Genomic DNA, 17,701 nt, shown 5'->3' with positions numbered 1-17,701 from the left:
CACTCACTAACAGACAAACACACTCACTCACTAGCAGTCGCAGACACAAACTAGCAGACACACACACACTAACAGACACACACTCACTAGCAGACACAAACTAGCAGACACACACACTCACTTACATACACACACACACTAACAGACACACACAGTCAGACACACACACTAACAGACACACACAGTCAGACACACACACACACTAACAGACACACACTAACAGACACACACACACTAACAGACACACACACCCACATTAACACATTTTTTTAAATTTATTTAAACCCCCCCCCCCCCCCCCCAGCCTCCTTACCTTTGGGAATGCTGGGGGGGGGGCTCTTCCTCCCTGGTGGTCCAGTGGCTGCTGGGCGAGCGGCATTGGCGGGCGAGGGAGCACTTCCTCTGAGCTGTCTGTTCAGCTCCCTCGCGCGCCTCAGAGTGAGGCTGGGAGCCGGAATATGACGTCATATTCCGGCTCCGCCTCCCAGCCTCACTCTGCGGCGCGCGAGGGAGCTGAGCAGACAGCTCAGAGGAAGTTCTCCCTCGCCAGCCGCCCACCAGCGCCGCCCGACCGCCCAGCATGTCTGTTAGCCACAAGGCTAACAAGACATTTGCCTTGGGCATTTGGGGGCGGCTTTTTTTGCCGCCCCCTGGAAAATGCCGCCCAAGGCAAATGCCTTGTTTGCCTCGCGGCTTATACGCCCCTGCCTGTCACACTTACTCTGCCAAGTTAACCCTATATTCCCCCTTCACAGTTACACCCTGAAGACAGTAATCATACACAGTCGTGAAATACAGCTTCTCCATAAACACAATGCACAAAGATCACAATCAGCCCCCCATACATACGAGCTTCCACTTGCTCACATGGTCCCAGGCACACACATGCTCACAGAGACACACATTCACTTACAAGGATACTTGCTGTCTGACACACACTCTCAGACACATTTAGAAATACACAGAGCCAAATGCACATTGTGAATGTATGTTTGTTTGTGTGTTTCTCTGTGCATCAGTGTGTTTGTTTGTTTCTTGTTGCTCAGACCTTGCGACTGATGGACACCTGCAATTTTCCTGAAAGGTGAGTATTTCTGCCTGTTACATGACCACGTACGTGCTTGTAACTTCCTAGGACATCTGAAGATTACTACATTGGTAAGTTGTATTAAAACACATCGAGCAAGTCAATTTGTGTAAAATTTGTTTGCACTCCACTATTTGCACATTTTTGTATATATTTGCTCATTGTTTCCTGCGTTATTTGTTTGTTTTGATATTTATATTTATTATTTATTTGAACTTTTTGTGAATTGGGGGGGGGGGGGGGCCAGACCATTTGTTCTGTTAGGGGCCCGAAAATTTCTGGTGGCGGCCCTGCTGGGAGGTGGTAATCAATGCTGTTATTTAGGGCTCAGTCTCAATACTTTGAATTTACTCTATTGCCACATTTTCTATGTAGTCCGCAATTGTTTACAAAAGAGTTCAAAAGGTCCTCAGATAAAATACAAATAGAAAAGGGAAAAATATATATAAAAAAAATAAAATTATATATATATAATAAATAATAAATAGCTTGGCACTCTCCTTACCGGTGTTATGAATATATCTACCTGGGTGCCATCCACAGTGCGTCCAATATATAAACAAAGAAGGATCCAGGATGCACTCGCAGGACTTTGCCAAAAATAATGTGATTTATTTAAGTAATGTGCGTACAGCAAACAAAAAACGAAGTTTCGACCCCTGCGGGTCTTTTTCAAGGTTACAATAGACATCATCTGAAACAAAAAAAAATTAAAAAAAATATATTGCCAATAAAAACATCAAATATGTATTCACACCATGTTTCTATATAGTGCTTGTATGTAAATGCTTCATTCTTAAAGGGAAACTCCAGTGCCAGGAAAACGATCCGTTTTCCTGGCACTGGAGGGTCCCTCTCCCTCCCACCCCCCAATCCCCGGTTACTGAAGGGGTGAAAACCCCTTCAGTCACTTACCTGAGGCAGCGGCAATGTCCCTCGCCGCTGTCTCCTCCTCCGCGACGCTCCTCCTGTCCATTGCGTCGGCCGGTGGGTGAGAATGATCCCGCCCACCGGCCGAGAAGACCTAATGCGCATGCGCATTATGTCTCCCCATAGGAAAGCATTGAAAAATCATTTCAATGCTTTCCTATGGGGTTTTGAGCGACGCTGGAGGTCCTCACACAGCGTGAGGACGTCCAGCGATGCTCTAGCACAGGTTTCCTGTGCTATGGACCAGGAAGTGACCTCTAGTGGCTGTCTAGTAGACAGCCACTAGAGGTGGAGTTAACCCTGCAAGGTAATTATTGCAGTTTATGAAAAACTGCAATAATTACACTTGCAGGGTTAAGAGTAGTGGGAGTTGGCACCCAGACCACTCCAATGGGCAGAAGTGGTCTGGGTGCCTGGAGTGTCCCTTTAAAGAGCATAATGATATTTAAATTATAATGTTCAACTCTTACACTACAGAAAGTTGCATTTAAAATCATAAATATATAGTAAGGAGTATATTAGCATGATACATTATAAAATTAAAGGAAACAATATATAGGGAGGAGTATATCAGTATAAAACATTGTAGTTAAAAGAAAAACTATATAAACCGGGAGAGCAATTTATTAAAAATAAAAAGTTGTAAAAGTTGTAAAAACTTTTAAAATGGCACAGTTCAAAATCTGCATTCAACCCAAAAGGACTCATGGTGTTCAGATTAAAAATCCAACTCATCTCTGTTTTACCTAGCAATTTTTATACTATATTAGACACACTGTAAAAAACGCCTATATCACATTATATTCCTTGTTTACTCTTTTATCACCCTAAATAAGCTCATGACTTGGTATATAGTGTCACTTGAACCAGTCCACGAGCCACGGCATCTTCAAAGACACTGTGTGATCGATTCCAGCACTCAGAAGAGCACCCTACAAAGTGTTGCTCAGGAGGACTGGCTGTGCTGAACCACGCTGGATGCAGTGACACACACCGGCATGGCACCTCTTGGAGAGATAGGAGAGACACTGAGGGAATGTGAGGTAAGTCGCGGGGGCCTGACATTAAGGTTGTTACTTTTTCTTTAGCTTTCTTAAATGGTGGGTGGACTGTGAACTTTAAACACCCACATTTTTGCTTAGGACTTTCTGACAGCTTCATATTTAGAATCCAGTGTTCACTGCACACTGGTTATTTTGACATGTGTTTTTATTCTTTTTGCACATGTACAACTCTGGCCCGTGTGATTCAGAAATCATATAGAAGTTGTCTCTGTCATTTTAAAACTTTTATATCTCTCTCTCTTGATCTCTTTGCATACTTGTTTGTCTACTTCCTTACCTTTTCTATCCGCTCCACTCCCTTCCTTTGCACTTCATACACATAATCTATGCTGTTAATTTCCCTTTGAAGCATTCTGAATGGCTTGGTTACACACCGTGCATTAGGCCTAAATTATATTGTTGTTGGACTATTACATAAAGATTATTGTAATCTTCAGCAAGGACTCAATACTGGCTTCTTAGGGCACGCATTACCTAAAGACATTTCACACTTGTGCACATAGCAGACACCACTGGGTTTCTGATTTGATAAGGAAGAATGTGCACATTCTAGTAGATAAGGTCATAAGAGAACAACAAATGGCATTTTCTCTTGAGAAAGAGTCTGTTATGGGTGGCTTTCAATGCATGTATTAAAGGAATTGCTCACAGATCACCATTGATAAGAGATTCAGCTTCGCAGAAAAACGTCTCTTGATGCAAAGTCACCATAGTGCTAATTTTTTATTGTGCTCTTAGCTAAATAGAATCTCAACAAATACTGTCCTGAGAGGTTTGAAGAGGGCTGGAAGGCTATTGTCCGAGAAGGCGAACAGATCTGATACTCTCTTATTAAAAAAAGCTGAGAAACAGTTGCACCTTGCAATATTTTAAAGGAATCTGATAGTGGACCTGGAAAGTGTAACTGATTAGTTTGCTAGATATCCTAACTCAAAGAAACTACAGTTGACAAGAGTTGGGTTTTAAAGTCTTTAGAAGATATACACTTTCATCGATAGGCTTTGTTAAGGGATCTGTGTTAACGCTCTTTTGAAGACATCACTGTTGAGGTGGTCTCAGCCATACTTAACCTCAGTAACAGCACAGTGCCGGATCCAGATGAATTTGCTTCCTCCTTCTACAAGAACATAAGGAACAAGCTCTTTCCACTTTTCCGTGCAATAATGTGTGGAGAGATATTTTTACTAGACATGCTTGATGCTTGTGTTAGGGTATTGAGAATGGATCAAAGGAACCCAACTAAAGGCAATATCTCTTCTCAATATCAATAGTAAAATTGTCTTGATGATATTGGCAAATTGTTTGGGCTCATTGCTGCCCTTGGTGGTTTTACTTGTGTCTCTCCAATGACCGTGTTATCAGTAATCCTTTGTTTCACAGAGGCTTTCGGAAAAATGCCCAAAGATTTTCTCTGGCAGCAGTCAGATTACTTGCATTGCCCTTTATACAACTGAAAGTAGCAGCAGGCAGCTCGGTCAGTTTGTGATTGGTTGCACTCTCTCCTCTGTAGTTCCCCTCAGCATTTAAAATTACATTATTATGTTATGTTTTTTCCCAGACTGTTCCATTCTAGCTTGGACAAATTGGAAATAAACCAGGTTCATACAGTAGATAAGACGAAAAACAATTTATGTTTACTCTCATCATGCAATCTTTACCCGACATGCTGTTATCTGTAGTCAGTATGCTATATAACCCAAATGAATTTGAACCCTCAAACCTCAAGAACAGCATCAATTCAGAAAACTACCCAAGGTTATGTTAGACTCATTAAAGGAGCTGGATCTTTGCAGGTTGATGCGTTCAAGGAATTGAAGTTGTGGGTGAGTAGACAAGAGCAGCTGTTGGACTTTTTAGCTTATACACTAGTGGCATATACATGTGGGGTGGTTGTAAAAAATATATTTAATAACATCAGAGACTCCAGTGTGAGAATTCCTTCTTGTGGCCCACTCATTCATGTAGTTTCTAAAATTGCCACAGTTCTCAAAATAATAGATTTGGTCCTCAAAACACATTAACTGATTTAATGAGCTGTAATTGCTGTTGCTAATTTTTATTGTTGAGTCTGTGATGCATTGCTTGGCTAGGAATGGAGTCTCAGATGGTTTTGTACCAAGGTGTCTTGCCTCATTCCCCACTTCATTATTGCATTGCTTCTTGTGGAAGAACAGTGAGGAATCTCCACCAAGCAATGATTTCTTAAGATAGACATAGTTTTAAAATTGCACCATTTTCCACCATTTAGTATATTGACTTGCAATAAAAAAAAAAAAAACACATCTGACAACAATAATATATCTTCATGCTAGATAAATAAACATTCACCACATACCAATGTGGCAATTTTGCACTGTGATTTGATGCAATCATATCCATTGTTTTATTGTACTGGGCAGTGCAGTCACAGCATGCCCCTAATTAAAATTTATATTGTACACAAGATTTAAAAGGAAATGATCACTGCTTTGAGTTTGGAATGATTTAAAGGACCACTCCACGTGAAAAATTATAGAGAAATTTTTTTTAGTAAATATACCCCCAATGAATACATGCACATGTTTTTCATGCTTGTATTCATTGGGGGTATATCTTAAAAGAGCTTGCAGAAGCTGAAGTACATATGAATTGCAAACTTTACAAATCCTCCCCTTTTTCCTGGGAAATATCCATTGAGAGGTCTCTGAAACTATTTCCCATGCTAGCACCTGCACCTGCTTGTGCACGTGTGCCTGCTCGTATGCATGTGTGCTCACTGCTTTCTGATCTGAGGTCTGAGAAAGAAGTATGCACGGATGAGGCAGTCACGCTCCAGTAGCACCCAAAAAAATCTATCTGGCTGTATGATTGACAGCTAGGGAGGGTGTTTAATTATTTAATAAAAGTGTTGATTTTGCAGAGAAATCTGCAGTTTTATAAAGTGCTTTTCTAATAGGATACTCCTCACTCATAAAGCACTTTAGCAAGCTGAAGCCGAAGCACTTTATGGGTGTGGAGAGGCTCTTACATACATTGGAATCCAGTTGGAAACAAAAATCACGTCAGCTTAAAAACTAGTGCAAATATTGTGTCTCTGGAGTCTGTGAAATCAGGAATACACCACTGTTTAATTTTTTTTTTGCAAGACCGGATCTTACTTCACTCTTCACAGTGATAAATCATTGAATCTCTCTACATTTGGAGTCATCAAACACACAGTATAATGACACACTGAATGAAGCTTTATGACACTGGAAGCAGCTTGCTGGGAGTGCTTCTGAACTGCACCTAAAATAAACTCTCTGGAGATGGTGTGGCAGGTCGCTCTATGGTGAGAAGTGTGTTTTAATGTAACAGAACAGTTGTGTTTAAGGTTTTTGGTTTAACGCAAAAAGGAGGGCATGCTAATCTAAACACTAAAACCAACATTTTGAAGAATTTTGAAAAACATTTTTTCCAAATGTTACATAACTGTCTGCCCACTAGTTTACCTCTGACTCCCATTTAGCAATGTGTGTACCAATTCCTATCAAAATGCCTATGTCCTTATTGCTCACAGCAACCTCCAAAAGTTCTTGGATTTTTTTTGCAAAAACAGAAAGCAATTCTTTCTGTGCATAAATAATAATGAGCAAGAAAAAACTCCTGCCAATCAATAATCATATATATATTTTTTGTTATTATTTTAATGTTGCATTTGATATACTTCTTTAACCCCTTCAGGACGGAGTCAATAGTGCATGTTCTGATCAAAAGAAAACGTAAACAAAAACTGGAATTTGCGCTATATGTCTGTTCACCCGTAGTTCCCCTCTTTCATATTATATGCACCCACACTTATTATATATCATTTTGTTCAGGAGAAACAGGGCTTTAATCGATCATTAACTATTCATATATGGAACATCATTTATTATGAATAAAAGTTAAAAAAAAGTGAGAACATAAGATTTGTTTTTTAAATTTGCATTTCCATCTGACATTTTAACTGTGAATGTCATAATACTGTAAAAAAATGCACATATTTGTAATCAGCGATGTCTCACGAGTACAACAGTACCCCCCATTAACAGGTTTTATGTTGTTTTGGAAAGTTACAGGGTCAAATATAGAACATTCCATTTTCAAATTGAAATTTGCCTGATTGGTAATGTTACCTTTGAGACGGTGTGGTAGCCCAGGAATGAGAATTACCCCCATAATGGCATACCATTTGAAAAAGTAGACAAGCCAAGGTATTGAAAGTGGGGTATGTTTAGTCTTTTTTAGTAGCCACTTAGTCACAAACACTGGCCAAAGTTAGCTTTCATATTTGTTTTTGTGTGAAAAAAGCAAAAAACGAATATTTGGCCAGTGTTTGTGACTAAGTGGCTACTAAGAAAGACTGGAAATACCCCACTTGCAATACCTCGGGTTGTCTACTTTTGCAAATGGTATGCCATCATGGGGGTAATTCTCATTCCTGGGCTACCATACGCTCTCAAAGGCAACATAACCAATCTGGCAAATTTCAATGTGAAAAAAATGAAATGCAAGCCTTATATGTGACTCTCTTACTTTCCAAAACACCATAAAACCTGTACATGGGGGGTACTGTTATTCTCGGGAGACTTCACTAAACACAAATATTAGTGTTTTAAAACAGTAAAACATATTACAACAATAATATAGACCATAGAAGTGCAGTTCGCTTGTAAAAAATGCAAAAAACTTCACTTTTACTTAAAATATCATCGTTGTAATACAATTTACCAGTTTGAAACACAAATATTTGAGTTCAGCGAAGTCTCCCGAGTAAAACAGTACCCCCTATGTACAGGTTTTATGGTGTCTTGGAGAGTTACAGGGTAAAATATAGTGCTTGCGAATTAAATTCTCTGCACTTTCTCCCTGTGTTGTCAGGCATGTCAATCAAATTTTAATTAATCAAATCACATAATTACGTTAAAAGATTATTTAAATATACATGTAGAATTTTAATATATATGCATTTATAGGTATTTAAATTCTACGTGTATACTAATGTAATCTTTTATGTAATTATATGTATTTATCTATATATATATATATTTGCGGTTATTTGTATTTTATATATATATATAGATATATATAGAATGTCATTCTAAGTGTATTTTGTTACCGATATATATATATTAACAACAAAATACAGTTAGAATGAAATTACATATGCATATATAATTTATATTAAATTTTGTTTCAATATTTTATTTATTTATTTTATTATTTTATTTATTATTTTAATTATACGTATTTATATATAATATATATATATGTACATCTATTATATATATAATATATATACATATTATATATATGTAACGTCATTCTAAGTGTATTTTAATATTAATATATATACTTATATTAATATTAAAATACACTTTGTATGACGTTACATATATATAATATGTATATATATTATATATATAATATATATACATATTATATATATATAAAAATATATTTAATTTATTTTTACACTTGTCTTTTATTTATTTTTTATACTTCCCACCAGCAGGGGGACTGTCTGATATTTCAAACAGTCCCCCTGCTGGCAGATCCACAGCCAGCTATAGGGGGGCATGTGATCGCTCTTTGAGAGCGATCACATGGCCCCCGGGGGCCTGATTTGCTGTGGGAGGGCTGCCTGGGCTGTGAGGCAGTCCACCCGAAGCGGATCGCGGCGGAGGTAAGTACATCTTACCTCCAGGGGCTGGAAGCCGTTACGGCATGCTATGCCGTCATAACGGCTTTAAAGCCCACTTAACCCGTGACGGCATAGCACGCCGTAAGGGCGTTAAGGGGTTAACCCCTTAAGGACAAGTTATGATCAAAACAGAACGTAAACAAAACATGGAATTTTCGCACATGTCAACCATAATTCACGTCTTTTATATTAAGTGCACCCACACTTACTATATGTCATTTTCTTCAGGAGAAACAGGGCTGTCATTCATATCACATATTAATATATACAACATAACTGAATGTGAATAAAATCTAATAAAAAAGATTTTTCAAGTTCTGCATGACATTTTAACTGTGAATGTCATAATACAGTTTGATTTTACTGCAATAAAATACACAGATTTGTATTCAGCAATGTCTCAGCAGTACAAAAGTACCCCCCATGTACAGGTTTTATGAGTTTTTAGAAACTAACAGGGGTCAAATATAAGGATTTCCCCTTTTCCATTTCTACACATTGAAATTTGCTGGGTCTTTGAGACCGTATTGGTAGCTCAGGAATGAAAATTAACCCCATCTTGGCATACCATTTGTAAAAGTAGACAACCCAGGGTATTTAAAATGGGGTATGTCCAGTATTTTTTAGTAGCCACTTAGTCACAAACCCTGGCAAAGTTAGCGGAAATCTTCGTTTTTTTCATTTTTCACACACAAACAAATATAACGATCAATATAAAAATACACTTATGGAATAATATATATATATATACACACACACACAAACACACACACACACTTTTTTCACGTAATTGCTCTAACAACATTTTTTTTTTCACCAGTAGGTAGACTGCCTGTCAGTTTAGGCAGAACCCCTGCAGGCAGTTGCTATGCCTGCCATGTGGTCGCGATCACATGGCCCGCGGGGGCCTTCATTGCCAAGGGGGACTGCCTTGGCTGTCAGGCAGTCCCCCAGAAGTGGGCAGAGGTGAGTATATTTCAGCTCCTGGGGCTAAACGTTCGGGCATTCTATTCCGCCATAACTGCTTTAAAGCCCTTTATAATGGGGACGGCATATAGCACCCTAATAGCGTTTACGGATTAATATTATAATAAAGTAACTTGGATTTTTAAAGGGACACTATAGTCACCAGAATAACTACAGCTTACCGTGGTTGTTCTGGTGAGTATGATCATTCCAAGAATTGTGTATGCGAGATTGACAGACTTCCTTGAGTCCAACTCTCTGCTATATCCGCTTCAGTCTGGTTTCTGCACTAAGCACTCTGTGGAAACGGCACTGACCAAAGTATCCAATGATCTACTCGCTGCAAAATCTCGTGGTCACTACTCTATCCTAATTCTCCTTGACCTGTCTGCGGCTTTTGACACTGTTGATCATCAACAGCTTCTTCTCATCCTCCGCAATATCGGTCTACAAGATATTGCTCTCTCCTGGTGCTCCTCCTACCTCTCCCAGCGCTCTTTCAGTGTTTCTTTCTCTGGCTCTACTTCTCCCCAACTCCTCTCTGTTGGTGTCCCCCAAGGTTCAGTCCTTGGTCCCCTACTGTTCTCCATCTATACTGCCTCCCTTGGTAAACTCATTAGCTCCTTTGGCTTCCACTATCATTTCTATGCAGATGACACACAAATCTACCTGTCCTCTCCTGATCTCTCCCCGTCCCTCTTGACTAGTGTCTCTGACTGCCTCTCTGCTATTTCTAACTGGATGGCTGCCCACTTCATCAAACTAAACTTGACCAAAACTGAAATTCTGGTCTTTCCTCCCTCAAGTGTTGTTACTCCTGTGTCTGTCTCCCTCCAAATCAATGGTGCTACCATCAGCTCCACCACGCAGGCTCGCTGCCTAGGTGTTCTCTTTGACTCCGACCTCTCCTTCAAGCCTCATGTTCAATCTATCGACAAATCCGGTCATTTCCATCTCAAAAACATTGCACGCATCTGCCAGATGTGACTAAGGTGTTGGTCCATTCCACTGTCCTTTCTCGCCTTGACTGCTGTAATCCACTTCTCAGTGGTCTTACGTGCTCCCAACTTGCGCCGTTACAGTCCATAATGAATGCGGCAGCGAGGCTCATCTTCCTGTCCGCCCGCACCTCCCATGCCTCACCCTTCTATCAGTCCCTACATTGGCTTCCTATAAAATATAGAGCTCAATTTAAAATTCTGGTTCTTGCTTTCAAATCGCTACATAATGCTGCTCCCACCTATCTATCCTCCCTTATACACAAGTATGTCCCGTCTAGGCCCTTACAATCTGCTGAAGACTTACGTCTATCTTCTGTCCATACTCCCACCTCTGATGCTTGCCTTCAAGATTTCTCGAGGGCTCCACCGTTCCTGTTAGATGCTCACCCAGTCTCCACTCCTTCAAAAAATTGTTAAAAACCCACTTCTTCATAAAAGCGTATCAATTAAACTGTTAATAGCTCCTGACTGATTCATCTTCTGCAACTGTCACTAGTCTAATACTATCCTTACCTTTTTGTGTCATTTTACCACACTCCCTCTAGCATGTAAGCTCATTGAGCAAGGCCCTCAACCCCTCTGTTCCTGTGTGTCAAACTTGTCTGGTTACAACTACATGTCTGTTCGTCCACCCATTGTAAAGCGCTGCGGAATTTGATTCCGCTATATAAATAACATAATAATAATAATAATAATAATAATTCCATTCAGGCATATTCATGCAAACACATTGCCCCCTAGGGACATCTCCAGTGGTCACTCCTCAGATGGCCACTGGAGGTGCTTCCTGGGGCAGTGCTGCACAGCCGTTCAGCGTCTTCACGCTCTGCATAGAGATGCTGAATTTTCCTCATAGAGATGCATTGCTTCAATACATCCCTATGAGGAGGTGCTGATTGGCCAAACAGTGTTTGACAACGCCCCCATCCCACATCCCTGCTGATTTCAACCAATCCCATGATCTTGTTATGAGAAAGCATTGGATTGGCTAAAAATCTTACATTCTAATGATGTCACAAAAGGGGAGGAACGGGGGAGGGGCCATCGTCGGCAAAACCTGTGCGGCGCTGGAAGTGAGGTAAGTTTTGACTCTTTCTAAGGGTGCTAGGGGGAGGCAAGCCACCTAAATAGTGGTTTTAACACTATAGGGTCAGGCAAACATGTTTGTGTTCCTGACCGTATAGTGTTTATTTAATATTGCAAGTTAAGTTGCACAAATGTGTCTTTATGATTCATGTCTCATAAACAGCATTAGAGGGACACTGAAGGCCCACTCATAGATAGGGCTAGGATGTTTAAAGGAAACACTTGTACATCCATTATAAGTGAAACACAAATGCATTGTCATGTGTTGGGATTTACACACAGTTAAGGAAATGTAATAGTATATATTTTAGCGCTCATTACTTTATAAACAAAAGAGATTGAGTATATTGTATTATTTTAAATAAATAGTTTTTGCACATTTGAATTTATCTTTTAAAAGGATGGATTACTTCCAGTCCAATAGGACCCCTTTAAAGTTGACGTGTGCAATGGCTGTTTCTGTAACAGGGCACATGGAGACATCACTAATAGCATCAACAGGATTAAAAAAAATCCTTTAGTATCTGATTTTCTGTTTGCAGTAACTTAGCTTAAGTTGGTATCTCCCTATGAACCATGCTCAGTTATAAAGACATACCTCAATTAAGTTTTATTATATGTACTTAATAAACTTTTATTCTATATAAGAGTTAGACTATTAAAATGTATGTGGCAGGAGTTCTATCTTGTCTTGTCTTTAGTAAAAAAAAATTAGTATTTTCATACTATAGTGTGATTTTTTTTTATCTATTTATTACGACCCAAAACAATTTCTGAAATACTTAATATATGTTTTAGAAGATGCCGTGATGCCAAAATACAAGGAGGTCTTCCCTGCAGGATATGCAACAGCCAGGCTTGAACTGGATATGTAGTAAATATTTTAGCTTTATTATATTTGCAAATCTAGATATTTTACAAGCCATCTGGCTTGCACAATTTATAGATTAAATAATTTGAAAATTTAAATGGGCCTCATGCTATACAATATATTTAACCATACCAAATGACTGTTACTTTCACGAAAAAATGCATTTTGTTAATGTTTAGAAATGTTAAAATCATTGTGCTATATTATTTTGAAAATAAATAAATAAAGCAGAGTGGATCTAAATTTACTAAATAAAGAGTTTGCAGTAGAATGGTACATATAATAATTCAACAATATTTAAGACCATAGGAAATGGAGAAGAAGAAGAATTGTGGTTGGATAGAGTATAAAAGCAGATGGGAATAGAAGAAAAAAAAACAGCTGAAGATAACAACAAAGATTAATTTGAACACAAATGCTGAAGGGGAGGGGAGAAAATACACTGAGCGGATAAGGGGGGAGAAAGTCATAAGAGGGTGGGTTAAATTCTTTAGCACACTATGGACTGTGATTACAAGTCAGAAGTCATACAAGATATGGATTTCAGCCAAAATAATTGATTACCCCTATGTCTTATAAATGGTTACAATCGTATTGTTATTTAATTAAATGTCTGTGTAGGATGCCCATTTAGGTTCTAAATGTGAAGGTGTTAATAACATTAAGACATGCAACAAGAATAACTCCTTCCTTTTATTTATGAACAAAAAATAAATCAAATGAAAAAAAAATAATATAGAGGTAAACATTATGTTTTTAAATGTATTTTTGTGTTTTATTTTTTAGTGCAAAATAGTAATCATTACATATATTTTTACTATGCATAAAAAAAATGCCAGCCTTATGAAAATGTAAGGGGATTTTTTTTTAAATATTTGCATTTGTTGCAGAAATTTTAAATATTAATAGGAGATTGTCTAATCAAAAATGCACTCGTACAAATAATGTGATTATTAATAAATTGCATTTAACAATTTTAAGAAAAATGATCATGCCATTTGGAGACCATAGTAGGCTTTCTGTTAATAATAATTTTAATATATAAGCTTTTTTTCCCCCTAACAAGGCAACCATTAAAATACCAACAGACAATCCTCCGGGAACCTAACTCTTTCAGTGACAAAATGAGTGAACAATAAAATCGTACGCATACCTCAATGGAATTGATTGGGTTAACATTTTTTTTTTCCACACATGTGCTAAATTTAGTTTCATGTCAAATGTAGGTATCTATGGTGTTAATTATACATGTTCAGGTCAATATGGCAGAAAACAAATACATTTCTCTCACTCGATACTCTGCTAAAATATGAATTTAAAACTTAACATAACCATTACTGTCTTCTTTTAAATCTATCCCTTAAGATTCCATGGGAAAAAGGGCACTGTTGTGGAACTGCACCTCCTGTATGTGAAATGCTGGTGCAGAATTTTTTTTTTTTATCATTCTAACCTTCTGTGTTGATACATGAATGCTGGTACCCACTTACAGGGATGCCAGATGATCAGCGCAGAATAAAGGTCCCAGGAGAACGCATCATGTGGTTCTCTCTGCCCTGTGACGTCACTAGCAGATGGCATGGGTACCAGCTCTGGCAGTTGGCATCAATGTCACTTTTTTAGAGATCAATGAGATACACACATATCTAGACTCCTGAAGATGATGCGACATTCAGACTGATCTGGAAAGAGAAAAAAATATGAAAAAAAACTGATTGTTGATTGAATTAAAAACAGAAGGTAATTAAATGCATTATTTCTATTTCATAAATTGCTTAATTTTTGCATGCAATGCTTAAAACATTTGATTATTTTATATTGTCCATTTGTGATCATTATATTAATTCTTTTTAAATTTGCCATTATACTATTAAGTAACAAGGTCATCATACAGACTAGGATTGCAAAAATAGCTGTTATAGAATGCATGCAAAACAATGGTGCAGAAACTGATTATACGTGCTTCTTAATTCTAAGGTACATTCTTGCACTTTATAAATCAAATAACAGGAATTTAAAATATGCTCTCTAGTTATGCATTTTTGCTATATGTATATATAATTAGTATTATATATAATTAATATTATGCCTACAGCCAAATATATAAGTGTATACATTGTGTCGTTTATTTAAAAAAAAATTGGCTCTTTTTTTTAGCTAGGTGAGAAGGGAGCATATTGTTCTACGCACAAACAAAGCTCTAAGCAATTTAATTTCAGGAAGTAATTGAAAAATATATTATTATATTTCTGGGGCTTGTTTGCTTTGTTAAAACAAGCCAAAAAGTTCAGTAAATCCAAAAGCTTTAAAGTTATTGCTGATATTTTTTAAATTAGATACTTCATAAAAATATGTATTTTTTTTGACTGCAGAAAATATATATATATATTTTTTTGCTTTTCTGTGCAATTATTGAGAAATGTGCAGAGATGTTAATATGATTGTTACTAATTGATTTGCATACTTTCAAAACTTGTGAATATGTGACAAGGTGCATATTTTACTTTCTTGGAAAATTCACGGCAATGTCCTTCAGCCTGTATAAGGTTATTTCACTTTTAGTGGGTGGTGACTGAAAAGAAACCGATTTAGGATTCGGAAATGCTTTGGTATGTTTGCATTTCAATTCTCTTTTTCTCATATGACAGGTAAACAGAATTTTAAAATAATGGTTTGAATGTTACATACATCTTTTGATATGATCATTCTGTAGTTTTCACATGGTTATTCAGTGTAAATGTCAGTTCTATCCAAGAAACTTTAATATATATTTGTGTGCATTGTCCTAATTGGATTTTGATATTTTTTTTTATATGTCAATTATTTAATTTTTCTCAGGTAATTTATGTTAACAATGTTAACACTTCCTTTCGATGAATCGGTTGTAATGACGGAATCTCAGATATGCAGAAAGTTTTCACGGGACGGTGAGGAGCAGAAACAAGTGAAAAAGCCTGAAGTCTGTGCCAAACAACTAGTATCTCATGGGAAAAGTATCAAGAGAACACCTGAAGAGGATACAGAGCAGGAAGAAGAGGATGAGGACAAAGAGGAAGAAGATGAAAATGGTTTGCCCAGAAGGAGAGGACCAAGGAAAAAAAAAATGACCAAGGTCAGAATTGAAAGGATTAAACTGAGACGGGTTGAAGCTAATGCAAGAGAAAGGGGTAGGATGCATGGGCTCAATGATGCGCTGGACAATTTAAGGAAAGTTGTACCATGTTATTCCAAGACACAGAAACTGTCTAAAATAGAAACATTAAGACTGGCTAAAAACTATATTTGGGCTCTGTCTGAGATCCTTCGGATTGGGAAGAGACCTGATTTGCTTACTTTTGTGCAAAACTTATGCAAAGGTTTGTCCCAGCCAACCACAAACTTAGTGGCAGGCTGCCTGCAGCTTAATGCCAGGAGTTTTCTAATGGGTCAGAGTGGGGAGACGATGCATCATACAAGATCCCCGTACGCCTCTATTTACCCTCCATATCACAGTCCTGAGCTTAGTACCCCACCAGCCCATGGGAGCCTTGACAATTCTAAGACAGCAAAACCATACAATTATTGTAGTGCTTATGAATCATTTTATGAAAGCACTTCTCCAGAGTGCACCAGCCCTCAGTTTGAAAGTCCCTTAAGCCCTCCCTCAATGAACTATAATGGGATATTTTCCCTGAAGCAAGAAGAGGCCTTGGACTATGGGAAAAATTACAATTACGGCATGCATTACTGTGCAATGCCAAGCAGGGGTCCCCTCGGGCAGAGCTCTATGTTCAGGTTGCCTACAGACAGCCACTTCCCTTATGACTTCCATCTGCGCAGCCAGTCTCTCGCCATGCAAGATGAATTAAATGCAGTTTTTCATAATTAATGAGGAAAATGAATATAAACAGTGGTCATTCACCTCCCTCCCCCCATCTAATTAAGATAAAGCAGATGCTTGTTCACACAGTAATTGACACGGCTCGATTAAGGTATCACTGCAGTCTCGAAAATGTGTTTTAAACTTCTGTGGTCTATTTTTTTCCCTCTAACCCTTTGTAACAGCCAAATCCTTTGCCATATTTTGAAATATGATTAATATATCCATTTTTTTTTTTTAATTGATGAAGACTGTAATTTGTTTATGCACTAAAACAATATTTTATGTTTGTTTGAACAGTATGTTGAATTTCTGTGGCTAAATAAAGAAGTGTACACTATACCAAGCCAAATGTCTATCTTAATTGCTCACTGATAATCTAAACTGATACATTCTAACTCTTAAATTTCCAAAGTAGTGGGCATCTAATTACTCTGCTACTCATGGGGTTAAATTGTATTCTGAGAGAGGGGCCTGCTAGCAATTGAAAAGAAATGCCTTGCAGGCCTCTTTGACAGCAAACAGCTTAGAGACTGTATAACAATGGATAACTGATACTAATTATACCCCCAAAAGAACTCAGAGTTGTCTGCGAAAGTTCTTTAAAAGGTTAACATTTTAGGTACTTCACTATTTTTTTTTTTTTTTTAATATCAACCAAGGAAATCATAATATGTAGAATAAAGTGTATTTTGGTAGTGGTGTTTTTTTTTTTTTCCATTGTGGAATAGTAAATTAGTAGGCACAGATGGTCCGGGATTCAGTGTAAGATTTTGAATTTTAATTAATAGGTGTTACAGACATCTTGCTAAACTACATTGCAATCCTGCATAGATTAAATTAAATATAAAATGCTATTAGGGGTATACTTTAGCATTCCTCTAAATACATAGGTTCAAATTAACTGCTTTAGTGTTCTCAACACTGCTTTTCTATTTTTTTTTACTTTTAATAACAAATAGATTTGAAAGTTTAGTTTTATAATGTGTGAGAAAGAAAAAAAAATTGCAGATTTTTTGAATAAATTAAATACATAAAATATGCAAAAGTAATTTTTAAAAATGCTTACATTATGACACATGAAATTAAATGAGCATGGTGAAATTCTAAAGACTATTTAAGATATGTTAGAA

General features: G+C 37.5%; 1 protein-coding gene across 1 annotated transcript; it reads left to right on the top strand.

Moving 5' to 3' along the window:
- The first annotated feature begins 14,221 nt into the window (after positions 1–14,221).
- Positions 14,222–16,908, top strand: NEUROD6 (neuronal differentiation 6). Its single transcript, XM_063450630.1, has 2 exons — positions 14,222–14,449; positions 15,548–16,908. Exon 2 carries the CDS (start codon positions 15,555–15,557, stop codon positions 16,575–16,577), a length of 1,023 nt encoding a protein of 340 aa, XP_063306700.1. The 5' UTR covers positions 14,222–14,449; positions 15,548–15,554; the 3' UTR covers positions 16,578–16,908.
- Positions 16,909–17,701: the final 793 nt, after the last annotated feature.

The sequence above is a fragment of the Pelobates fuscus genome, chromosome 4 (assembly GCF_036172605.1).
Source record: "Pelobates fuscus isolate aPelFus1 chromosome 4, aPelFus1.pri, whole genome shotgun sequence".
Lineage (NCBI taxonomy): Eukaryota > Metazoa > Chordata > Amphibia > Anura > Pelobatidae > Pelobates > Pelobates fuscus.
Note: the sequence above shows the minus strand (reverse complement) of the source record. Positions and strands in the feature narration are given on the sequence as shown.